This window comes from Dama dama, chromosome 19 (genome assembly GCF_033118175.1).
Source record: "Dama dama isolate Ldn47 chromosome 19, ASM3311817v1, whole genome shotgun sequence".
In the NCBI taxonomy this organism is placed as follows: domain Eukaryota; kingdom Metazoa; phylum Chordata; class Mammalia; order Artiodactyla; family Cervidae; genus Dama; species Dama dama.
The window spans coordinates 74,242,941-74,268,546 of NC_083699.1; the positions used below are offsets into that span (position 1 = coordinate 74,242,941).

Here is a 25,606-nt window from a genome sequence, read left to right on the forward strand (position 1 = left end):
CACACCAGGCTTCCCTGTCTATCACCAACTCCCGGAGTTCACCCAAACTCATGTCCATTGAATCGGTGATGCCATCCAACCATCTCATCCTCCGTCGACCCCTTCTCCTCCTGCCCTCAATCTTTCCCAGCATCAGGGAGTCAGCTCTTCTCATCAGGTGGCCAAAGTATTGGAGTTTCAGCTTCAGCATCAGTCCTTCCAATGAACACCCAGGACTGATCTCCTTTAGGATGGACTGGTTGGATCTCTTGCTGTCCAAGGGACTCAACAGTCTTCTCCAACACCACAGTTCAAAAGCATCAATTCTTTGGCACTCAGCTTTCTTTATAGTCCAACTCTCACATCCATACATGACTACTTATAGCCTTGACTAGACGGACCTTTGTTGACAAAATAATGTCTCTGCTTCTTAATATGCTGTCTAGGTTGGTCATAGCTTTCCTTCTAAGGAGTGTCTTTTAATTTCATGGCTGCAGTCATCATCTGCAGTGATTTTGGAGCCCCCCAAAATGAAGTCAGCCACTGTTTCCACTGTTTCCCCATCTATTTGCCATGAAGTGATAGGACTGGATGCCATGATCTTAGTTTTCTGAATGTTGAGCTTTAAGCCTGCTTTTTCACTCTCCTCTTTCACTTAAGCACAGTCAGTCTTAGAGTTTTCCAGATTGATGGAATGTTAGAGGAGGACTGTGAGATTGAGGACAGGAGGAGAAGGGGGCAACAGAGGATGAGATGGTTGGATGGAGGCATCAACTCAATGGACATGAGTTTGAGCAAACCTGGGAGATGGTAAAGGACAGGGAAGCTTAGCATGCTGCAAAGAGTTGGACACGACAATAGAACCTTTCACTGATGGGGTTCTGGGATTATAGTTAATTTTGTGGTGGTTTCTTGAATCATATATAGTATGGGCAAATAATATTCAGATTAGTTGTGATTTGTGTGTAGGAGAGTTTTCTAGGACTCTAAAAATTTTGCTTCTGTAGTGCCTTTTCTTTATCCATTTCATTTACAAAATAAATGCCTATCCATTAAATTTTGCAGGAGCTGTGTCCCAGAGAGAGGGGCTGATGATGGTCTCAGAAGGACAGTTAGAGATTGGGAGAAACAGAAGGTGCTGGGAGTCTGTCTTTCCTGAGAGTGCAGTTGAGTGTTAAGGGAAAGAATCTGAACAAATTGAAAGAAAGGAATTACACTTGTAGATGGGCTGTTGGAAAGTTGGGGGTTCTGCTTGGAGCTCTTCAATTCATGGTGGGTCAGCAGGTGATAGCACCTGGCGGCAGTGGGGCTCCGCCAGCGTCGGCCTGGCCCTCGATTTTTCTGTGCCTGGGTGCCCTAACGTCTGCACACACACTCTTCCATGGTGGGAGTTCCTCTAACCCAGTGATGTAGGTTCAGCATCTTTTCATGTATTCATCGGTCATTTGTATCCCTCTTTGGCGAAATGTCTATGTAAGTCCTTTGCACATTTCAAAATTATGTCATTTGTCTTATTATTGAGTTGTTAGAGTTCTTTGTATATTCTAGATACCAGTCCCTTATCAGGTATATTATTTGCAAAACTTTTCTGTCATTCTGTAGTTGTCTTTTCGCTTTCTTGGTAGTGTCCTTTGAAGCACAAAAGTGGTACTTTTTGATGATATCCAGTGTATTTTTTCTTTAGTTACTTGCTTTTTTGTTGTCATGTATAAGAAGTCATTGGCTTAATTCAAGAATGAAGATTTATGCCTGTGTTTTCTTCTAGGAGTTTTATAGTTTTAGCTCACACATTTGGCTCTTTTATCCATTTTGGGTAAATTTTTGTGTATGGTGTAAGGTAGAGATTCAGTCTTTTTTCTTTGCATGTGGCTATCCAGTTGTCCCAGCACCATTTGTTGAAAAGATTATTCTTTTATCTTTTCTCCATTCAATTGTCTTGATCCCATTCTTTTAAAATCAGTTAATCATAAATTTGAGTGTTTATTTCTGGACTCTCACATCTACCATTGATCTGTGTTACTGTTATTATGTCAGTACCTTATTATGATTCCTATTGTAAAAAATAAGACAAAATAATTACAAGGTAAAGCAAAAGTATCAGACATAATACCCCTCAACATTTTATATTTTTTATCAGCATATGTAATTCACACTAGTTTCATTTCTTAAATTATACAATTACTTTGGTAACTTCTAGAAATACCTATAAACTTTGAAGAAAAATTAACCTAGAGAAGAAAAAATGTGCAGTTTAACAGAAAATTAAACTAGCAATCTTTCACAGTCCTAGGGCTAACTCATAAGTATCCCAGATAGACTGATAATTACCGGAGCTGTCGGTGTAGGACTTTGTTGACATTTGTTTTACTTCATAGTTGCTCCTTCATCGATGCTTAGTGAAAGGGAGGATTGGCCTTCACCCTTACAGTACTGCTCCTTCGTCGATGCTTAGTGAAAGGGAGCATTGGCCTTCACCCTTACAATGCTGGATACGTGGGAAGGGACCTCACTCACCAGCAAGGTTGCTGTGTCTTGTTGAGTGGTGTTGCTTCTCTGGCACAATGTATGTTTGCTCTGTAACTTTTTTCTTCAGTGACATATTAGTGATGTTTCTGTTATCTGTTGCTGTGTAACAGACTGCCCCCAAACCGTGTCATTAGACAATTGCAGCCATTTATTTCTCTGGGAACTTGCAGTTTGCTCTGGACTTGGCGGGGAGGATCTGCTGCCGCTCTGCTGTCTGGGACCTCCGCTGGGCTGGCTCACATTGCTGTGGGCAGAACAGCTGGGGGTGAGCGGGACTCCTCCTCTCCTGTGGCGTCTCAGGTCTCTCCCTGGTGTACTTGAGTGTCGTTGCATCTCAGCAGGAGTGAGATTTCCTTCCTAGCGACCAGGGCTCCCAGAGCTGGCAAGGGACAGGTGGAAGCTGCCGGGTTCTTTCTGTCTTGCCTTGGAAGTCGTGCAGCGGTGGATTGTGTTCTGCTGCTCATACACAGTCCGGAACAACACCAGGTCTGCAGACCAGGGCATGGTTTGCTGGCAAGTCATCTCTGGAAACTACTAAAGTATGCAGCTAGAATGTATGTTTTCCTGCCAGTATGTAGTCTTACTGTGAAGAATGTCATCTCCAAAAATTTCCTAAAAATGACTGAGTTTATGATGCCCAATGCTTCATTTCCCCCCAGGTGTTTCTTTAGTAAAACTAGAGTGTTTCCTGTGATAAAAAAATATAGTCATCAGGTTCAAATTCATTGAACAAATAAGATTACATTTGTATCAGTGAAGGGTCCTCTCTTCAGTAAAGTTATTGCTGTCATGAAATTATGTCCCAAATTAAATAGCATGAGGCAATTATGAAGCAAAAATTGCTGGAATACCAAGCAAAAATGGGAACAAATCTGTTAGGTTTAGGAGACTTTAATATTCTCGTTTGATCAGGATTGTCCAGGATCTGGTTCCATAGGGTTGGCCTGGTAGCATAGATGAAATTTATATTCTATTAGATTACAATTAATCAAAGAGCAAGTCAGTGATAAAATTTATCCTCATTTCTTGATAGTAAATGAAACATAGAAGAACACTTTCTTAAACTTGTAGAGGGTCTTGCCAGAACCCTCCAGTGAACAGCACACTTAGCTGGAAGTGCATCCGGTGAGGTCAGAAGAAGCCTGGGGGTGCTGCTGCCCTGTGTCTCCTCCAGCCAGACCGGCTCATGTGGGTCAGGAATTTCAGTCACTCTGAATCATGCTTTATTGTTAGACCTAGCCAAGGAAAAATCATACTGGCACACACATAAGTATTCTGGAGTATTGATGTGTCCTTGTAGGTATCTGGGAGTGTGACGGAGCCAGTGTTAGCTCCACAGTGTCCCTGGGGAGGGAGGGTGATGACTTGGTCTGGTTTCCTTGTTGGTTCTGTGGGACCTCAAGCATGAAGAAAGGTGACACTTGCTGACCCACAATGCTGTGTACAATTTATAAAAAAATTTTTTCCTGTAATCAGTTTTTGTCCTGGTCTCTTTTGACCTCATGATTTCAGTTTGGTATTCTAGTTTAAAGTCATCAGGATTTCACTCCTAGAGTTGAAAGTGTATTTTAGTGTCCTTGGTCCCAGATAAAGTCATCAGCCCCTACCTTCTGTTTGGACCCTGACCGCTCATAGCTGTTTATCCAGTATTCTGGAGCCTGGTGTCCACTTGCTGTGCTGCGGCCAGACTGCACCTGTGTTTAGACCCAGAGCTCTGTTCCACTGCCCAGCCCTTGCCAATCGCAGTGAACATTGCTCACCTTCTTAGTAACTGCCATGCTTCTCAGTCACCTTATTCTGGCTGTTGGCTCTGTGGATAACTATTCTGTGTTCATTAGGTGTGTTAGGAGAAAGACAGCAACACTCCTCTGTCTTGGACAGACTTCTCTAGGTTTTGAAGTAGCGGTGATTTTGACGCTCTGTGTCCTCTTTCTGTTGCAGATGTAGCTGCCATAGCCAGTGGCCGTGAATTCCTGGTTAACTCGAGTCGGGTGCTCCTGGACACCATACTACAGCTTCTGGGGGACCTGAAGCCCGGACAGTGTACCAAACTCAAAGTGTACGGTGGCTAGTATTGAAAAGTTCATGTATATTTACATATGAGTTAGAATTTGCTGATTGGGCCTCTTTTTCAAGCAAACGCAGTTAATTTAGCCACAGCTCTAAAAAATAGAAGAAACAAATTTCCTGGAGAATTAGGGATGTACTCTCTATTTGATACTGCTTTAGAAAAATAATACAAGCAAAAGGAATCTTCCCACCTCAAGGCAATCAGTGAGTCCCAGATGCTGTCATGGGTGAACTTTAGACTAGGTGATGGCTGTGGCAGCACCCCACTTCCAGGGGCCAGAACCTGGACTCACTTTCCACTTGTGTGTAACAAGTTACTACGCACTTAGTGGTTGAAACAGCAGCTCCTTCAGGGTCTGTAGGTCAGAGGTTTGAGTGGGCTTGCTTGGTATCCCAACAGGGCCTCACGAAGCCCAAATCAAGGATGGTCCAGTTGGGTCTCTTTCCAGAGCTTCTGGGTGGGAGTCTGCTTCCACGTGCATTCAGGTTGCTGGAGGAACCCAATTCCTCCAGGAACCCAATTCCTCCTGTATTCACAGGAGTCTGGTCCCTGTCTCCTTGCTGGCTGTCAGGTGGGGCCACGTTTAGCTTCTGGGGTGATTGAATTCCTTATCACCTGACCCCCACCCCATCTTCAGATCACAGCAACTCACTGAATCTTTCTTACACTTTGAAACTTCTTCGATTTCTTCTTCTCCTACCAGCCAGAGAAAACACTCTGCTTTCGATGGGGTCATGGGTTTACATTTGGCATAACTGAATAAATGACTTTTTGATTAACTCAGAGCCAGCTTATTAGTGACCTCATTTGTATCTGCTGAGTCTCACTGCCTTGACCAGGTAACTTAACATGTCTGACTCTTTTGGAATCTGCCAGGCTCCTCTGTCCATGGGATTTCCCAGGCAAGAATAGTGGAGTGGGTTGCCATTTCTTTTTTCAGGGAATCTTCCAACCCAGGGATTGAACCCACCTCTCCTGCACTTTACTGTTGTGACACAGGCAAGCCCAGCTTAACATGACCAGGGTGTTACGTGTCAGCCGCAGGGATTAGGATAGGAAACCTTGATCCATTTTCAGATTCTGCTACTGCACCATTTATTTCAGGTGTTTGCTTTTACTTCTTGGAGGACTTTATTTAATAGCTTCTTTAAGTCTTTGTCAGATGCTTCTCACATCTGTGTCATCTTGGCTTTGGTATGTTTTGATTCTCTTGTTCCACATGAGTTGGGATTTTTCCTGTTTCTTTATAGGCTGAGTAATTTTTGGGTTGTATCCTGGACATTTGAATATTATGTTTTGAGGTCCTGAGTCTTGCTTAAATCTTATGGGAAATGTTGATGTTTTGTTTCAGCAGGCAGTTAGCCTGGTTGGGGTCAGGTCACAAGTTCTGACCAGCCTTCTCTCTTTATGGCTTCCATGTCAGTTCCATTCTTTGTTGTTGTTTTGGTTTTAGCCACATTACGTGGCTTTCAGGGTCACAGTTCCCTGACCAGGGATTGAACCTGGGCCATGGCAGTGAACGTGCTGAACCCTGACCACTAGATCACCAAATCCTAACCACTCCCATCAGTTCCACTTTTAAGAAGCCTTGGCAGTGCTGTTGGGTCTGCCCCTCGCATGTGTCCCTGTCTGAGACCTGGATGACGTGATATTTTAGTTCTCAGAGTCTAGGACGTGCTGCTTATGATCATTTCCACACACGCATACCTGGGGTGAGGCCCGGAGTCTATAGGCGACCTCGTGGGGTCACATTCCTGAGTTCCTAACTCTCCATGATGTCTTGGTGCTTGTTTGTTCCCAGGACCCCCTTTTTAATCCTTCCCCTGGAAGGCTGGTTCTCTGTGTCCTGAGGTGTCACATTCCTGCCCTGTGCCCGCACCTGGGCAAGTGCTGGAGTGCAGAGGATCCCAGTTCCTTTGGGCAACGAGCACGATTCCCTTCCCACAGTGTCTGTGTTACCCCAGGGCTCCCGCCGCCGGCCTGGTCACTGCGCCCCCTCATCTGCTCGAGCCTGAGCCCTGGGCTTCTCTTGGCATGCTCCATGTGGGTCAGGGCCACCTTGGGCTTGGCGGCTCAGTGGTGAACTGATGGTTTGGTGGTTCTTACAGTTCTGGTCTTCTTCACAATCCACCTGCTTCTGTTTCCTTTTCCGGGGCCTAACCTAGCTGCTCCGTGTATTCTGTCCAGAGTTTATAGCTGCATCAGAGACAGCAAGAGGGTGGGTGGGTTGACTCGGTCTTCTCTGGAGCAAAGCTCTCCAATCCATCTAAGTATGTGTATGTACATGAGCAGTACATGTAATACAGTGTGACATGTAACTTACCTAGTGGTGTGTGTATTTTTACAAGTTGTATGTGAATCTTCTTACCCTTGTAAGTATTTTGCATCAAAGAAAGTGTAACATTTGAATTATGTTCTCACTATGGATGGACATTTATGTTATTTTTGTGTTTTACTCTACAAATGTAATGTTAAAGTGAAAATCTTTGGCAAACATGTCCTTGCTAACCTGTGTGAGAGTTCTTTGAAGAGTTTTCTGAGAAGTGCAGTGTTTGAGACGAAGGGCATGCACGCTCAGTTCTATACAGTGCTGCCGCATGGGTCACCAGAGTGCATACCAGAGCTCTGCACAGAGCTCTGCCTTCCCGCTCCCTCGTCAGTTCTTCATGGTTCTGTTCCCGTGAACAACACTCGTATTCTCTCTGTTTCTGTCTTTAGGTTTAACTTACCAGTGAGGGTGAGACTCTCTTCACATGTTCATAGCATGAGTTTTTCCCATGAATGCCCGTTGCCCATTTTCTGTTGGGTTGTCTTTTTCTTAATGATTTGTTATCCTTCTGTTGTCTCCTGCTTCTGTGTCTGTACACAGGCAGTGTTTTTGGGGCCAGCCAAGCCCCTCCTCCAGTTTCTGTGGTGCGGTATGGGGCCCGGGTCTTTTCTCACCTCTCTGGATCTGGTGCACGGAGCCCTCTGCCTCTTCGTCCTGATGGGCTCCTGTCCGCTGCAGCGGGAGGTGGGAGGACTGCTTGCAGAGACGTTTGCTTGCTTACCTGACAGGCTTCCGTCTGACTCCTGAGCACAGTGTGAGCAGCTGTCAGCCTCGAGCACTCTTGGGGTCACTGAAGCAGGTCCCCCGCTTGGCTCTCTCTGGCTGCCTCCTACGCACACTGTCACCCACGTCCTGCATCGCTGCTGAAGTCCAGCCCCAAGTGCTCTGAACTAGGACCTCTCGTTCCGCAAGCGCTTCCTTTGCTTTTTGACCTCTCCTTGATTTGCCTGCATCTTGCCTTTTTCTTGGGGATTTTACTTTCCTTTCCACCTTCATGATCAAAGGCTGCTCCTTTTCAATAGCTTGAGTGCCTCAGAGCTACAGATGGGGATTAAAAAAAAAAATATTTAGAGCAAGTTTTTAGTTTCACAACAAGATTGAGAGGAATATACAAAACTTCCCCATAAACCTCTGCCCTGTTCCCCATGCAGGACTCTCCCCATTATCAATGTGACTCATGAGGATTTTTTTTACCAAGGCTGAACTTGATTTGACGTGTCATAATTGCCCAGAGACCATAGTGTACCTGCGTTTGCTCCAGCTGTGGTCCATGTGTGGATTTGGGCAGATAAGTCATGACACACGTTCGTTGTTATAACAGCGTGCAGAGGGTCCTGGACTTTGTCCCCATGTGCATTGTCAGCCTCTGGGGTGGGAAGGTCCGTCTCGGTCCTCCGACACATACTGCTGTCATGTTCAGCTCCTTCCTCCCGTTGCCTCCAAACCTTGCTGAGACTCCCGCTCCACGCTGCTTCTCTCTCCTCTAGTCATTCCATTGGCCGCCCAGCTCACTTGGATCTGCTGGCGAGGCACGTCAGGGTTTCCCTTCCTCTTTCTGTCAGCAGCCCCAGGCCCCTCCCCATCATCTCCTGAGCGCTGACCTTGGACCAGCCATCACCTGCTCCCTTCCTGGTTGCCGTGGTGCTGGAGGAGAAGGTTTCCAGATGCACAGTCATGCTGGTTCACTGTCCCCTGGTCTTGAGCCCCCTGCAACCCTCATCTGTCCTTTATTTCTCTGCAGCATAGGTGTGGAGGTCCCAGCAGATGCTTTCCTGCCTGCTCCCCAGGGAGAACTGAGGGGCATGGCCTACACGTACCCCCCTCACTGCCTCACTCTTTACCTGCCTCACCAGCAGTTCTCTCATGTGGCTTTGTGGGCTTGGGGGGCTTTCACTAGCTGTACTTTTGCTTAGTTGCTCTCTGGGACTTTGCTCAGTTAGTTGTCGTCTCTTGCTTTGGCATCTCCGAGTTCTCCCTCCCCACTGGCTCCTTTTCAGCCTGCGTTCTCCCAGCTGTGCTCTGACCACTGTCCATAGAGCCCTGGGGTTCGTATTGGCCAGCTCTTCTAGGACCTGGGTGGCTTTGAATTTTCCATGACACGGCGCATCTTCCTGGGATGAAGGGCTGGTTCATGGCACCGTGTTCCTTTTGCTTCTCTTGAAATCCCGATGGGCCCTGGGGGTCAGTGGCCATATAACAGACTTGACTTCCTCCAGGGGCCCCAGGGCCCCCTCTTTGGTGACAAATGGGACGTTGTTGTGACTTGGCCTCCGTGAGTTCTTTCAGTGTTATGTCCTCTCAGGCCGTTTAATTTAGCTCCAGTTTATCTGCCTTTTTTTTGGAAGACCCTTGTTAACCTCTCCAAGTCTAGAAACTTCTGAGAACATCTGGTGGTTGGACACCAGTGGGCCCTGGGGCTTCTCAAGGTGCTTGTGCTGATGGCAGGGTGGCTGTTGGCTGTATGGTTTAAGCCTCGGCATCTGTACCTCCAAGGGGATGACCTTCTTGCTATGCCAACCAGGACTGTGTTCTCTGTTGATAATTTTTACATCCTTATCAGCCTCTTTGGCATCTGCACCATGTGGCCACTTGATAGGACTGTGGGTAGCCCCAGGCCAGCCCGAGGCCAGGCTCTGTCTGCCGAGGCTGGGGAAGTGAGTTCTGGCAGGTGGTGATGAGCCGCTGGGTGGGGGGCGGATCCTGCTCACCTCTTGCTCATGCAGCCAGCCCTCAGGGTGTGAAGTGTCTGGAATTTCCCCATCCTCACCAGCATCAGCCCTTACCCTTCCACCTCCAGCCATGGGGCATCAGCCTGGCATGCAGAGTGCCCAGCATAGGCAGAGTCTGGGCTATTCTGTTCAGGATTGTGCCCTGACCTTGGGATTGCCAAGGGCCCCCAGGTGTCATGCTGGCCCTGGGTCTGGCACAGTGGACCCTCAGAGACTCCTGGTTGTGTCTTGTTTTCCCACTGGAGTCATATGACACTGGTGCTGCCATTCTCCTTGACGCTCAGTAAGAGCTGGAAAAACTCATTTTGTGTTTCACATTGGAGATCTGGATTTCAGGAGTTAGGGTTACTTCCAGCCTTTTAAACTCTCCCCAGAGTCTTTTTTTTTTTTTTTTATTAATTTTTTTTTTTATTATTATTTTTTTTTTCCAGTGGGTTTTGTCATACATTGATATGAATCAGCCATGGATTTACATGTATTCTCAATCCCGATCCCCCCTCCCACCTCCCTCTCCACCCGATTCCTCCGGGTCCTCCCAGTGCACCAGGCCGGAGCACTTGTCCCGTGCATCCCTCCTGGGCTGGTGATCTGTTTCACCATAGATAGTATACATGCTGTTCTTTTGAAATATCCCACCCTCACATTCTCCCACAAAGTTCAAAAGTCTGTTCTGTATTTCTGTGTCTCTTTTTCTGTTCTGCATATAGGGTTATCGTTATCACCTTTCTAAATTCCATATACATGTGTCAGTATGCTGTAATGTTCTTTATCTTTCTGGCTTACTTCACTCTGTATAATGGGCTCCAGCTTCATCCATCTCATTAGGACTGGTTCAAATGAATTCTTTTTAATGGCTGAGTAATATTCCATGGTGTATATGTACCACAGCTTCCTTATCCATTCATCTGCTGATGGGCATCTAGGTTGCTTCCATGTCCTGGCTATTATAAACAGTGCTGCGATGAACATTGGGGTGCACGTGTCTCTTTCAGATCTGGTTTCCTCAGTGTGTATGCCCAGAAGTGGGATTGCTGGGTCATATGGCAGTTCTATGTCCAGTTTTTTAAGAAATCTCCACACTGTTTTCCATAGCGGCTGTACTAGTTTGCATTCCCACCAACAGTGTAAGAGGGTTCCCTTTTCTCCACACCCTCTCCAGCATTTATTGCTTGTAGACTTTTGGATAGCAGCCATCCTGGCTGGCGTGTAATGGTACCTCATTGTGGTTTTGATTTGCATTTCTCTAATAATGAGTGATTTTGAGCATCTTTTCATGTGTTTGTTAGCCATCTGTATGTCTTCTTTGGAGAAGTGTCTGTTTAGTTCTTTGGCCCATTTTTTGATTGGGTCATTTATTTTTCTGGAATTGAGCTGCAGGAGTTGCTTGTATATTTTTGAGATTAATCCTTTGTCTGTTTCTTCATTTGCTATTATTTTCTCCCAATCTGAGGGCTGTCTTTTCACCTTACTTATAGTTTCCTTTGTTGTGCAAAAGCTTTTAAGTTTCATTAGGTCCCATTTGTTTAGTTTTGCTTTTATTTCCAATATTCTGGGAGGTGGGTCATAGAGGATCTTGCTTTGATTTATGTCGGAGAGTGTTTTGCCTATGTTCTCCTCTAGGAGTTTTATAGTTTCTGGTCTTACATTTAGATCTTTAATCCATTTTGAGTTTATTTTTGTGTATGGTGTTAGAAAGTGTACTAGACCAAAGAATTTCACAATTTGTATGGAAATACAAAAAACCTCGAATAGCCAAAGTAATCTTGAGAAAGAAGAATGGAGCTGGAGGAATCAACCTGCCTGACTTCAGACTCTACTACAAAGCCACAGTCATCAAGACAGTATGGTACTGGCACAAAGACAGAAATATAGATCAATGGAACAGAATAGAAAGCCCAGAGATAAATCCACGAACCTATGGACACCTTATCTTTGACAAAGGAGGCAAGGATATACAATGGAAAAAAGACAACCTCTTTAACAAGTGGTGCTGGGAAAACTGGTCAACCACTTGTAAAAGAATGAAACTAGAACACTTTCCCCAGAGTCTTTTATACACAACTTTCTTATTGCCCAACCTTCATTATGATTTTACCAGTCCTGTTGACACAGGCCACAGGAAGCTTTTTGAGCTCGTGTTCTCGTTGCTTCTTAGGGTCAGTGTGGGAGCCAGACTTGCTGCGAGTGTCATTGAATGGGTTGGGTAAAGTCCCCGCTGGAGAGGGGGCCACTGGGGGATGAGCAGGAAGGTGGAGAGAGGGAAGTCCTGGGGGGTGAGCTGGAGGGCAGTGGCGGGGAGGGGTTCTCCATAATTCTTCAGCCACCACTTAGTTCTCCATAAGGTATGCACACACACACACACCCACCACACACACACACACACACACACACACACACCCCACCGGACCTGGGGTTCTGCTCCATGAAGTAGGTTTACTCTGTAGCGGTCAGTATGGTCACTGACATAGCGTGCTTCACCATGCAGGGGTCCCTGAGCATACAGCATGTGTGGTCAGGAAGGTCAGCGGCTCTGCAGAGTGGGCTTTAGAGAAATTCCTCTGGGGATGGGGTACTTGTTCCCCCTGCTTGCAGTTACTGTTGGTTTACACCCCCAGCTGTGGCCTCCCCAGTTGTTACCAACAGTTTAGTGAGTGAGAAGCCTCGCTTAGGACGTCTGTCAGGTCCTGTGGTGCAGAACTAGCTTGTGAGCGCCGCAGGAAGACCCGTCCCCACTGTGTGACCAGACCAGTCCTACTGCATGTTGAGTAGGGGCAGCTGCAAGTGGCTGTGTCAGTCCCGCAGATCAGATCCTCAGCAAGTGACAGTTCACCATCAGGACTGACAGGCTGACTTTGCCTGTAGATGCCCAGCCTCCAAATGGGAGAGAACTGACGCGGGATAATCAGAATGCAGACTATACTTCTTGGACAGTGATTCTGGAGGCTTTTCCATAAAATGTCTTAAAACAGTAGAGGTATTTTAGAACTGAGTTTAGGGCACCGAGCTTAGAGAGGGAGCTCTGAGCACACGCGTCAGGGTTTGTTCAGTGCTGCTTTGTCATCTTCTTCCGTGCACTGCAAGCTTCTAGACAGCACAGGCTGTGTGCTCAAGTCCTGGTACACAGAGGTGCTCAGTGAATGTTGCTGAGTGAGCAAATGAGAGGCAAGTACTCACTTTCTGGGTTATGGTCATACTTGTTTGTTGTTAGAAGTTATACAATGTATTACTGTGCATTCGGGTGGCCTGACACCTCTTCACTTAAGGAGTGGCTTGATGCCAGTTGAAAAGAAATCTTCATACATGATCAGGTTTCTAAATGGTTTCCAATCAAAATTTTAGTAATATGGGATGGTGGAAAAAGTTATCATTAAGGACATTATAAATAATTTATGATGATGCTGGTTAACAGTTAAATGTTTTGAAGAGGAAGGTGCGTTCTGAAGACAAAACTTAAATATATTCAAACTCCTTAAATTGGAGTCATCAGTATTTCCAGATATTAACAAAGGTCACCCAACTTCTGAAATGTTTATCTCTAACATTTCGGGTCTGGAACTAATATATATTATTTTCTAGGCAGCAGAGCTTTCAGCCACAAAATGTTTACCATCTGTTGAGTACTACATTAGAGCGTGGTAACCAGTGCTGAGTATAACCTCAGTTCTTTTGAAAGGCATTTTTAGGGTTTTAGCCTATCAAGTTTGATCATTCTATGTATACTAAAGAAATAAGCAGGACTTCCTGGTGGCTCAGTGGTAAAGAATCTGCTTGCCAATTCAGGAGACTTTGGTTTGATCCCTGATCGGGGAAGATCCTGCATGCACCGGAGCAACTAAGCCTGTGCACCACAGCTGAGCCCATGAGTGCCCAGGAGCTGCATCTGGTGAGCCTGTTGCCCTAGAGCCTGTGCTCTGCAACCAGAGAAGCTACCACATTGAGAAGCCTGCACACCACAACTGGAGAACAGCCTTCAGTCATTGCAACTAGGGAAAAGTCTGTGCAGTAATGAAGACCCATCAGAGCCAAAAATAAATAAATACTTACTAGAAAAAAAACAAGCCTATATTTGGCTTTCTCAGTAAGAAAAAGGTAAATAACAGTGCACTTTGGGGTAGAGGAGGTGGTCAGTCCCTCACAGAAGACATGCTGAACGTCATGAACGTGGAGCAGATCCTTGACCTCAGCCTCAGAGCAAATCATAACCATGATGAGATGCCATTCCATTCCATCTCAGTGAAAACAGTCTGAGTCTGGCAATTCTGAGCTTTGGGGAGGACATGAGTCCTGTCTGCTCTGCAGGTAGGAGGGAGATGAAACGGCGGGGCTGAATCTGTTAGCTGTATGTACATGTGCCCGGGACGGATAATCCACTTCTGCATACCTACTCCAGGGAAAGTGCTGCCCACAAACCCCATGACAGGTGTGTAGAAACGTCACAGCACACAGTAGCAAAGTAATGAGACTTCTGGCAGCTGGAGAATAGAATAAACAGATTGTGACAGTATGCAGGGACACAGCAGTGAAAATGCATTTGAGCCCTACAGACCAACCCAGGCAAACCTCTCATGGTGGTGGGGACCATCAGAGCAGTTGGCTGCTGCTGGTGCAGATGCAGAGAGCAGGATTGGTGGGGTCCACACGTATGTTGTCAAGGTCTGTGGAGATGCACACCTCGCTCCCACGTCAGGTGAGGATAGTGGTCCCACCTCTCCGAAGTCCAAGTTCAGATGGAGTTCGCTAAGGGGACTTGCTTTTTTAACCAGGGAGATGGGTGTTGTTCTTTTTGTGTGGCTTCTATGTTACATAGTTCAGTTCAGTTCAGTTGCTCAGTCATGTCCGACTCTCTGCGACCCCATGAACTGCAGCACGCCAGGCCTCCCTGTCCATCAGCAACTCCAGAGTCCACCCAAACCCATTTCCATTGAGTCAGTGATGCCATCCAACCATCTCATCCTCTGTCGTCCCCTTCTCCTCCTGCCCTCAATCTTTCCCAGCATCAGGGTCTTTTCCAGTGAATCAGCTCTTCGCATCAGGTGGCCAAAGGATTGGAGTTTCAGCTTCAATATCAGTCCCACCAATGAACACTCAGTACCAGTCTCCTTTAGGATGGACTGGTTGTATCTCCTTGCAGTCCAAGGGACTCTCAAGAGTCTTCTCTAACACCACAGCTCAAAAGCATCAATTCTTAACAGTGCTTAGCTTTCTTTATCGTCCAACTCTCACATCCATACATGACCACTGGAAAAACCATAGCCTTGACTAGACAGACCTTTGTTGACAAAGGAATGTCTCTGCTTTTTAATATGCTGTCTAGGTTGGTCACAACTTTCCTTCCAAGGACTAAGTGTCTTTTAATTTCATGGCTGCAATCACCATCTGCAGTGATTTTGGAGCCCAGAAAAATAAAGTCTGACACTGTTTCCACTGTTTCCCCATCTATCAGTCATGAAGTGATGGGACTGGATGCCATGATCTTAGTTTTCTGAATGTTGAGCTTTAAGCCAACTTTTTCACTCTCCTCTTTCACTTTCATCAAGAGGCTCTGTAGTTCTTCACTGTCTGTGATAAGGGTGGTGTTATCTGCATATCTGAGGTCATTGATATTTCTCCCGGCAATCTTGATTGCAGCTTGTGCTTCCTCCAGCCCAGGGTTTCTTATGATGTACTCTGCAGGTACTTGAGTAAAAATACCTAAAGGAAATCAACACTGAATATTCACTGGAAGGACTGATGCTGAAACTGAAGCTCCAATACTTTGGCTGCCTGATGGGAGGAGCTGACTCACTGGAGAAGACCCTGATGCTGAGAAAGATTGAGGGCAGGAGGAGAAGGGGTCGATAGAGGAGGAGATGGTTGGATGGCATCAACTCAAAGGACGTGAGTTTGAGCAAACTCTGGGAGATGGTGAAGGACAGGGAAGCCCAGCATGCTGCAGACCACTTGGTCACAGAGTCAGACGTGACTGAGCTACTGAACAACAAGACTTTTAGGCTCAACCTGACTGAAGCGGGGCACCAAGTCAAACCAGCATGTCACTAGTCAGTCACTATGTTCCTCTTTAAAAACTGATGGGCCTCCAACTACGAGTTTCTGTCTGTCATTCAGTCAGAAGTGTCTGATTGTATTGCTCTGCCAGTTACTTCTTTCTCACATAACATATGCAGCCTTTTCTAAGAAGTTTATTGATCTTTGATCCTTAGAATTATTTGATGGTGCTAATTTGGCTACTTTAGATTTTAGTCAGTTTTGGATGACTGATGTGTCATGCCTTCTGGCTTGTTTTTGTGGCTGGTTTGTTTGGAAATCCTGGGTGTGTTTGTTCTTTGTTGCTTCCAGGTTACAGGTTACCATTTCTTTTACAATGAAGAATAAAGTAGTTCAGTTGCATCACCTTGACTCCTGGTGAGTCAGCCTTGGACGGCAGACTGTCTGGAGAGCCTGTGTAGCTCTCTGGTGCAGGCCTGCTGCTTCCGGTGGAGACAGGGCCTTTTCATTGGAGAAGAGTTACTTTCGTAGCATGCAGGTTTACGCATCCTTTATCTTAGCCTTGCTTTTAGTCCTTTTGCTGTCAATGGAGGATGTGTCTCAATTTCTTGAGACTTCAGAGACAAGGAAATTTGCAACCTATCTTCTGCTTAGGTTCATGGGAGAAAACAGAATTTGCCTACTTTTTTTGTCATTGGAAGAAAAATGACTCCCAGTATTGCAGCACTTTGGGAAACTACATTTCCTTTTAGTACTGAAGTACCAGAAGAGTAAGATCATGGCATCTGGTCCTATCTCTTCATGGCAAATAGATGGGGAAACAGTGGAAACAATGACAGGCTTTATTTTCTGGGGCTCCAAAATCACTGTGGATGGCGACTGTAGCCATGAAATTAAGACACTTGCTCCTTGGAAGCAAAGCTGTGATAAACCTAGACAGTGTATTAAAAAGCAGAGACATCACTTTGCTAACAAAGGTCTGTATAGTCAAAGCTATGGTTTTTCCAGTAATCATGTGTGGATGTGAGAATTGGACCATAAAGAATGCTGAGCACCGGAGAACTGATGCTTTTGAACTGTGGTGTTGGAAAAGACTCTTGAGAGTCCCTTGGACTGCAAGGAGATCAAACTGGTCAATCCTAAAGGAAATCAACCCTAAATATTCACTGGAAGGACTGAAACTGAAGCTCCAATACTTTGACCACCTGATATGAAGAGCTGACTCACTGGAAGAGACCCTGATGCTTGGAAAGATTGAGAGCAGGAGGAGAAGGGGGTGACAGAGGACGAGATGGTTAGATGGTATCATCAACTCAGTGGACATGTGTTTGAGCAAATTCCAGGAGATAGTGAAGGACAGGGAGGCCTGGTGTCCATGGGGTCGCGAAGAGTCAAGACACAACTGAGTGACTAAACAACACCAACCAGAGGAGTGAATTGAACGGGAAGTCTCTTTTGACCTGATGGTTAGAAATTTGATACATTATTTACAGTACTTTTGGTTGGAGTAGAAACGTTGGAACAGAAAGCATTTACATGAGAACCAGTGAGTGGTTCAGGGTTTGTTGTTTACTAAGTGGTGCTGTGACCTGGGAGCGGTCTCTGGTCCTCAGTGAGGGGGCCTGACAGTAGCAGGAGGTCAGGTGGTGCTGTGGCGGTTACATTTGCTCCATTCTAGCTTCTTTGGGATGGAGCTGATGATGACCAAGTGTGAAATTTTAGAGATAGTTATCAGTTTGTGTTTTTGTCACTTTAGAGTTAAACACAGTCAGTGGAAGAATTTCAACTAGACATATTATCTGGGGTTTGCCCCACACATCAGTCACCACCCAGATATTAACTTAGCCTTTTAAAATCTAGAGAAGAAAGACTGGCTTGTTTTCTTTTTAGGCTCTAAAGTAGGGCTTGGCAAGCTTTCCCCAAAGGGCCAGATAGAAAAGTTTTAGGTCCTGTGGGCCATGGGATCTCCATTGCAGTGACTCAGCCTGCTGCTGTAGCCGGAAAGCAATGTAGGAAACACACTGGAGTCTGAGGAATTCCAGTCGTCTGTGCTGGTGACCTGAACGTTTCTCTTCTTGAGATTCTGGATTAGAGAGCTCAGAAAATTCTAAATACTGTGTTGAATCAATCTTCCTCATGAATACGTTATTTGAACATACCTTAATAACGCATTAGATCTATACCAGAGTATAGATTTTGCATATGTGTAATAGTTGTCAGGAAAACTTGCAAAGATTTGTAATTTTGGCTCAGTGTGTGGCCTGTGAGGTGGCAGAAGATGGTAATTTGAGAACTGGGTGTTGCTACTCTGAAGGAGGAGAGGACAGACTGTCTTGCATGCTGCCCTGCTGAGCCTCTCGAGCGCGCGGAGCTTGTTCAGTTTCCATATGGAACTTTCCGAGTGCTTGTCATGTCCCAGGAACTGTACCAGCCTGTGTATCTATAAAGACCCATCAGCCATGAAGCTTGCTTTTAGCAAGCCAAGTTGAGTGGGGAAGCCAGCTATTTTAACAGGAAACTGTGATACACATTTCCATGGCATGCATGTATGCATATGCCATAATTTATGTAATTAATCCCTTCTTAATGGGCTGATCGCAATCCCTGATTCTCCTTTTGCCTCAGGCTCCATTAGGTCTTGGCACAGTACTGTCACTGATCTCATCTTGATTTTCAATTTTGATATATTGCTTATTATGGAATTTTTGCAATAGTTCTGACTTTAAAAAGTTGCATTACAATATATTTTAAAAACTTTGATTAGTAAGCTTTTTTGGCACCCCATAAATTTGCATCCAAAACACATGCCTCGCTCTCTTCACCCGCTGGTCTGTGGGTTAAATATTCAGTTGTACACACTCCAGACACTTTGGGAGGCAGGCTGTGGGCTCTGATGCCTTTTCCTGAAGAGAACTGATAATTGTCTTAACTACCTAGTTAACTCCACCTGACTTCTCAACTCTGGCTCCCCATAGGCAGTCAGCAGCCAGATCTGTGCCTCCATCTGTGGTTTTCTTCTTATTTTCCACCGGGCTCCTTACTGTCTGCCTTGTGCGGTGGGCGGTTCAGAGCTGGCCACAGCCTGGGCAGAATCTGCACTTGAGCCTTAGTGCTCCCCTTGTCCTGGAACCTGCCTTTCTGGGCTTCCTCCTTCCCAGCTTCGTTCTGTTTGCTCTCATTTCTTTAGCTTTCTTTTCTGTTTAGTATTTTTCCTTTCCCAGGTGTCACTTACCCTTGAGTTTTACAGTTTGATTATTAAAGTTTTCTTTCTTCTATGTTCTGCTTGGTTCTCTTTTGAGCTGCCTTTGTTGTTTATAATACCCAGTAACTCCTTGATCTCGTTTTAAATTTCTTTTTGAATTATTTAAACCTATTAAACACAGCTATTTTCTATTTGGCAATTGATACTTGTAGTATCTGAGAATTTTTTTTAAATTCTGGCTGTCATTGGTTCTTTGTGCTGTTACTTTAAGGACTTACTGTTCACGTGTTTTATGACTTTTATTAGGAACTTACAGTTGTTAGCACTGTGTTTGGGAACTTACAGTTGTTAGCACTGTGTGTTGGGAATTCTTTGGCGACCCAGTCGAAGGCCCTTTGCTTTAAGAGGCTGGAACAGCTCCTGTCCCAGGTCTATTTTCTTATCAACTTGTGGATTTTCAGGCCATACAGAAAGTGTGCATTCATGCCAAACTTGGCAGTTCACATTCTTCTGGCTTCATGAAGGGGCTTATGCTCTGAAGCCCTGTCTTGTGTTGGTCAGAGGCTCTTCTTTCTGTCTCTCTGCACAAAGGCACTGACGCTGATGCTCCATGTCTCTGGGATCAGCCATCTTTAGGCCTTACCTTCCTGAATTTGAGCTCTGCCTCAGTTCCTGGCAAGACATGGTTTCCTGTCATTTCTTGCAAGTCCATTCATTTTCAAGAGTTTGCAAAATACTTGTATAGCCTTTTCTGTTACTTTGCAATATGAAGTTTTGGGGTTCTCTCTGCTCTGCAGTATTGTCAGAAGTCAGTCCTATAGCTTTCCAGTTTTTATTTGCCTCTGTATCACTAGTTGTGGTCATTTCCCAAGATCACTTGTTTAACTCCAGGTCAGTAGGATTGTCGGTTGTTAGCGATGGTTGGATTGTGGCTTTCTTCATCCCTATATGGTAGATTAAACAGGGTTGAATGGCCTGACCCGGCCACCCAGACTTATTGGGCAACATTCATTGAATGAAAGGTAGGATTAAATTTTAAACAGTGAATTGAACCTTTAGAGTACAGTATACTTATGAATTGAGGGTTGCCTGTATGTAAATGCAGGATTGGTGATAAAAGGTTACTCAGTAAATACGGCTTTGAGGTTTCCTGTGCCCTCCTTTGTGTCTCTTGATTATGTAAGTTCATAACAGGTGGGATTACATGGCACTATTGTTTCCCACTTTCATGAAGCCTCACAGAGACAAGTATTATTTAGCATACCTTCTACTTACTATATCTGTCTTCCAGATTGTAGAATTGGATATCGCAAGTGTAAGGGCTCCCCAAATGTGTTAGGGTCCTGTGAACCAGCAGATACATTTAGGGTGAAACTGTGGGGGGGAGGCCAGCATTTCAACACCATTCTCTTTTACATTTCAGGTTAATGCTGATGTCCCTGTACAACGTGAGCATCAATCTGAAAGGCTTGAAGTACATCAGTGAGAGCCCAGGATTCATCCCTTTGCTGTGGTGGCTTCTGAGTGGTAAGGAGGGGCTCTACCTGTAGGTTCCTCGTGCAGCTGGTGTACCTGCTCCTCTGTGGCTGGAGGGAGTGGTAAAGTATTAGACGTGAGAGTGGGTTATCCCCAGATGTTACCAGGTTTTTTAAAAGACAGACTTTAGATTACAGAAAACTCCCTGGTGTGCTGTTATTTCTAGTTGTTTCTGAAGTATTGCTTTTAATTTAGTTGTGATTCTGTGACACAGAGAAAAATTACCTAGTAAAGCAGCTAGTAAGTGGCAGTAACCTGTTCCTTTCTCTGTGAACGATACAGCACCATATGTATTGTCTGTGGCTCTGAACACCAGGTATAGAGAAATCCCATCATTAAGCAGCAGTTGGGGGAAAAGAAGTCTGAGAGACTGCAGCGCTGGAGTTCCATACACACACACACACACACACACACACACACATCTATATATATGTGTATATATACACACATACATATCAATATATATGTGTATACATAATGTTTTTTATTTTCTTTGGAATAAAAAGTTTCTTTACTCTTTCTCCTCTTCTCCCTTACCTCCAATTTAACCTAAAATTTTGCCCCCATCTGTTCATCATAATTTTTAATATGTTTTTAGTAGAAATGTATTTCATTCAAGTGTGCAAAATAGTTAACTTCCCTTTTTTTTTTTTTTTTTGTAATTCACATCAGTCTCTATTTTGAGCTTCAGGTGGTAATAAATGTTTATTTTTGGTAACACTTTTTGAGGTATAATTGACATGCAATAAACTATACATGTTTAAGGCAAACAGTTGGTAAGTTTTGACATAAGCTACATATGGTGAAAGCATCATCACAATCAAGATAACGAGCATTGCTGTCACTCCTGAAAGGTACCCTTGCTCCTTGGAGCTCTTCCCCACCCCTGTGTTCCTCTTTCTAGAAAATCACTCACCTTCTCTCTGTGTTACAGGTTAGTTTTAATTCCTCCAGGTTTATATAAATGGAATCATGCATTTTGCATTCTTTTTTCCCTTTTTTTCACTCAGCATAATTATTTTGAGAACTCCATCTATGTTTTGTGTATTAGTAGTTGATTCCTTGTTATTGCTAAATGGTAAGTATTCTATTATGTGGATAAACTTCAGTTGCTTTATTTATTCAGCTGTGGGTTGTCTCCAGGTTGGGCTTATTGTAAGTGGAGCTGCTGTGAGCACTCTTGTATGTCTTTGCGTGGATATAGGCTTTCACTTCTCCCAGGTAAATTCCTAGGAGTACAGTGTCTAGCTTGTGTCGTAGGTGCACGCTCATTTTGATGAGATCGCCGAGCTGTCCACACTGCACGGTGGTGGCGCTGTGCCTGCTTCTCTGTGTCTCTGCTTCTGTGCCTGCTCCCCCTGCTCCCTCCCCTGCCCCAGCAGAGGGTTAGCGCTTGCTGTGCGTCTTTGTCAGTGCTCCAAGTGATCTTTCTGCTTTATTGCAGATATTCTGGGGGTGGGGAGGTGGTGGGTGACAGACCTCACTCAGTCTCAGTTCAGTCACTCAGTTGTGTCCGACTCTTTGTGACCCCATGGACTGCAGCACCCCCGGTTTCCCTGACAATCACCACCTCCCAGAGCTTGCTCAGCTCATGTTCGTTGAGTCGGTGATGCTATCTAACCATCTCATCCTCTGTTGTCCGCTTCTCCTCATGCCTTCAGTCTTTCCCAGCATCAGGGTCTTTTCCAAGGAGTCAGTTCTTCGCATCAGGTGGCCAAAATATTGAAGTTTCAGCTTCAGCATCAGTCCTTCCAATGAATATTCAGGACTGATTTCCTTTATGATTGACAGGTTTGATCTCCTTGAAATCCAAGGGACTCTCAAGAGTCTTCTCCAACACCACAGTTCAAAAGCATCAATTCTTTAGCACTCAGCCTTCTTTATGGTTCACCTCTCACATCCATACATGACTACTGAAAAAACCATAGCTTTGACTCTATCGACCTTTGTCAGCAAAGTAATGTCTCTGCTTTTTACTATGTGACTAGGTTGCTCATAGCTTTTCTTCCAAGGAGCAAGAGTCTTTTAATTTCATGACTAGATCACTACATTTATGTTGTTACTAATTTGCATGTAGTTGTTACTAATTTGCATTTATGTAAGACTAATGATATTGAGCGTCTCTTCCTATGTTTATTTGTCCATCCTGATATCTTCTCTGATTAAATGTCTGTTCACACTTTTTGTCCATTAGAAGAAAATCAGGTTGTTTCAATTAAACATTGAGACTCTTTGCGTATTCTGCATACAAATCCTTTGTCACATATCTAGTTTGCAAATAATTTCTCCCAGTCTGTTGCTTGCCTTTTCATTCTCTTAATAGCATCTTTAAAGAACAGAAGTTATTAATTTTGGTGATGTTTAATTTATTGTTCTTTTTCTTTTATGAATCATGCTCCTGGTATAGAAATTTTTGCCTAACTGAAGGTCACATGGATTTTTAAAATGTGTTTTCTTCTATCTTACAGTTTTGCATTTCTGCATTTCACATTTAGGTCTGTGATGAATTTGAGTTAATATTAATATGTGTTGAGAGCTACGACTCCCAAGTTGTGTGATGGCGTGTTCTATCTTGCATGAAGCCACCACCTAGCTGATCCATCTCCACTTGTCTGGAAGATTTTCCTTTCTCAGCAGGGCTATGTTTGGACCTTTGCTGACAATCTGATGACCTTCTATGAGAGGGTGTAGTTTTGGGCTCTGTTATTCTGTTTTGTGGACCCATTTTTGTATCATGATGCCAATACTATAGGAGAAAGGTAGTGTAAATCCTCCAACCTTCTTCTTATTTCTCAAAGTTGTCTTGACTGTTTCTAAAGTCCTTTGCATTTCCATACAAGTTTGAGGATCAGCTTGTCACTTTCTTAAAAAAAAAACTCTTGTTGGTGTTTTTGTTAGGATTGTGCTGAATCGACAGTTCACCTTGGGGAGGCTTGACATTTAGTAACACCGAGCCTTGCCATCAGTGAAACAGTGTCTACACACCCACCTATTTAGGTGTCGCTGGGAGAGTGGAGGCTCTGACCTCCGCTGTTCCTGGCTGTGTGTGCAGTGAGCCCCACGAGGACAGAAGGAAGGGTGAGCTTGTTGACACTCATGTGGGACGGGTCATGCTTCCCTCTAGGGGAGAGCTCTGGCAGGGCTACTGCCCCTGTGAAGGATGTGGCTTCCCTGAGCACACAGCCCATGGTGTGTGGCTGGCCCTGCGGAGCTGGGTCTCCCTGGACCGTGCCAACCCACTGGATGTGGCTGTTGCTGTGGAGGAGCACTGTTCTTGGTCTTGGACACTGGTGTCTGTCTCCTCCCAGCGTCTGGTAAACTTCAGTGTGCTGGCTCATGAACTTGCCAGTCAGGTGAAGCCCCACACCTTCCAGAGCTGGAAGGAGGCGGCCAGGGGAGGGGGGCCTTGTTTGTAGTGTGGAATGACTCCTGCCCACGAGGGCTGGAAACCTGACCAAACAGCGTTTTATCTCTTGAGAATGTGAACCAAGGAACCCATAGACTCAGAGGTCAGCCTTGGACTTGGTGGGGAAGGGGTGTCACTATTGAGGCTGGTTGGTGTGGGTCACATGCAGGCAGAGGGTCCCAGCTGGAGGTGGGGTGGGAAAAGGGAGAGAATAATTAGATGAGTTCCTTGTACTCTTTGAGTGTCAGTCACTGCTTACGTGTATTCACAGATCTAGTTCTCTAAGTACTCTTACTAGGTAAATATGATCATTTATGTTTTATATATAGGGAAAGTGAAGCATGCAAGGGTGAAGTGACTTCCTCAGGGTCATACCTGGGTGGGAGTCTGGGCAGCTGAGCTCCAGGTCCCGTCTCTCAGCCACTTTGCTGACCTCTGCCCTGCAGGAAGTGCCTCTAAGATGGACACTTAGTTCTGAGTGACCTGTCACCTTCCCTTGTCTCCAGATCTGGCATGGCTCGGCCTTAGAGATGATATCCCGAAACCACACACCCTCTCTGTTTAAGCTCGCTTGCAGCCAGTGATCTTCTAGCACCTTCTGCCAGTTGTTCTGTAAAAAGAAGGTCTTTTCTACCTGTGGTGCTCCAGAAATGTTCCAGGGCCAAGTGAAAGTTCTTCTGAGTTTTGTTTTCATTTAGGCTGCTGTAGGTAGCCAACAACCCAACAGTGTCTGTCAGCTCCAGACACTCACCAGAGGTGGCATTCTTTGACCAGGGTGGTTTGTTACTGTTTGAAATGCGGGTCCCATGCAGTGGGGGGTGGGGCAAAGACACCTTAATGCCTCTCTTGTCTCCGCCAGCAAGCTTCCTTGTTCATGATGACAGTGATGGTTCTTTTGACACAGTGAGTACAGCACAAGCCTAATCAGTCTTCTGAAAGATCATCTTCTTGATGTCCTTAGAGTTATTTGTTACCGCAGGCAGATTAAAAACAAGGTCTATCAAGCCCAGGATGTTTGTCCCCTGAATTATGTTTAAAATTGCTTTAACTTAAAAATTGAAATTCGTTACAGAATTTGGTGTGTATTTTAGGAAGATGAATAAATATTTTGTTACAGAATGAGAAAACAGAAATATTCTCTGAGAAGCAGTATGTCCTTTTCAGTGTTGGTGGCTGTTTTCCTAACTCTATACTGTCATAACTGCTCAGGACTAAGAATTTTAAAACTGTTTTTTTCTGCCCCTTTGCTTTTAGGTAGATCTGCTGTATGATATTGTACTAGAAAATAGGAATCTCTCCTAATTTGTAAAAGAAAAAGATTTAATTACTTCTTCCAGTAATTAGTTCCTACATTTATCAGTTTTCATGTTAGGAAATTTGATATGTTTTAAGGAACATGGATTTTGGGATTCCTTAAACCTGGAGAAATGCCAACTCTTCTACTTGGGAACTTACCTTTTAGGCTCTCCCTTTTCTGATCTGCAAAATGGGTATTTCTACCTCAAGAGTCTCAGTGTGTATTAAAACACAGTAGTGCCTGGGCCAACACCTGATATGGTAGGTGTTAAATAGGTGTTTCCCTTTTTACTTATAATCTAAATCTTTTATGCCATGGTGAAAGCACACTGCCTTTCAGTTTGTTTGACCTAAAGGTGGCAAGTTGCTTTCAAGTTTCCGGACTTCTTTGATCCAGGGTAGAGGACAGTTGCTATTTATCATCCCTGACTAAATAATCTCATTTCCTTTAACCTTTGCTGGGTTGCACTTTCCTTCCCTTTATTCAACTATGTGGCTGGCTTTTTCCCAGGCTTTCTGCAGATTCTTCACATTCCTCATAAGCCGC

The 25,606-nt window shown here is 44.8% G+C and overlaps 1 protein-coding gene across 2 annotated transcripts in view; it reads left to right on the forward strand.

Moving 5' to 3' along the window:
* HSF2BP (heat shock transcription factor 2 binding protein) overlaps positions 1-25,606 on the forward strand; it is an 86,410-nt gene that overhangs the window by 27,843 nt on the left and 32,961 nt on the right. For both annotated transcript variants that reach the window (XM_061167493.1, XM_061167495.1), the window contains exons 7-8: positions 4,447-4,564; positions 20,245-20,348. In XM_061167493.1, coding sequence (XP_061023476.1) covers positions 4,447-4,564; positions 20,245-20,348 — 222 coding nt within the window. The remainder of the gene's footprint in view (positions 1-4,446; positions 4,565-20,244; positions 20,349-25,606) is intronic.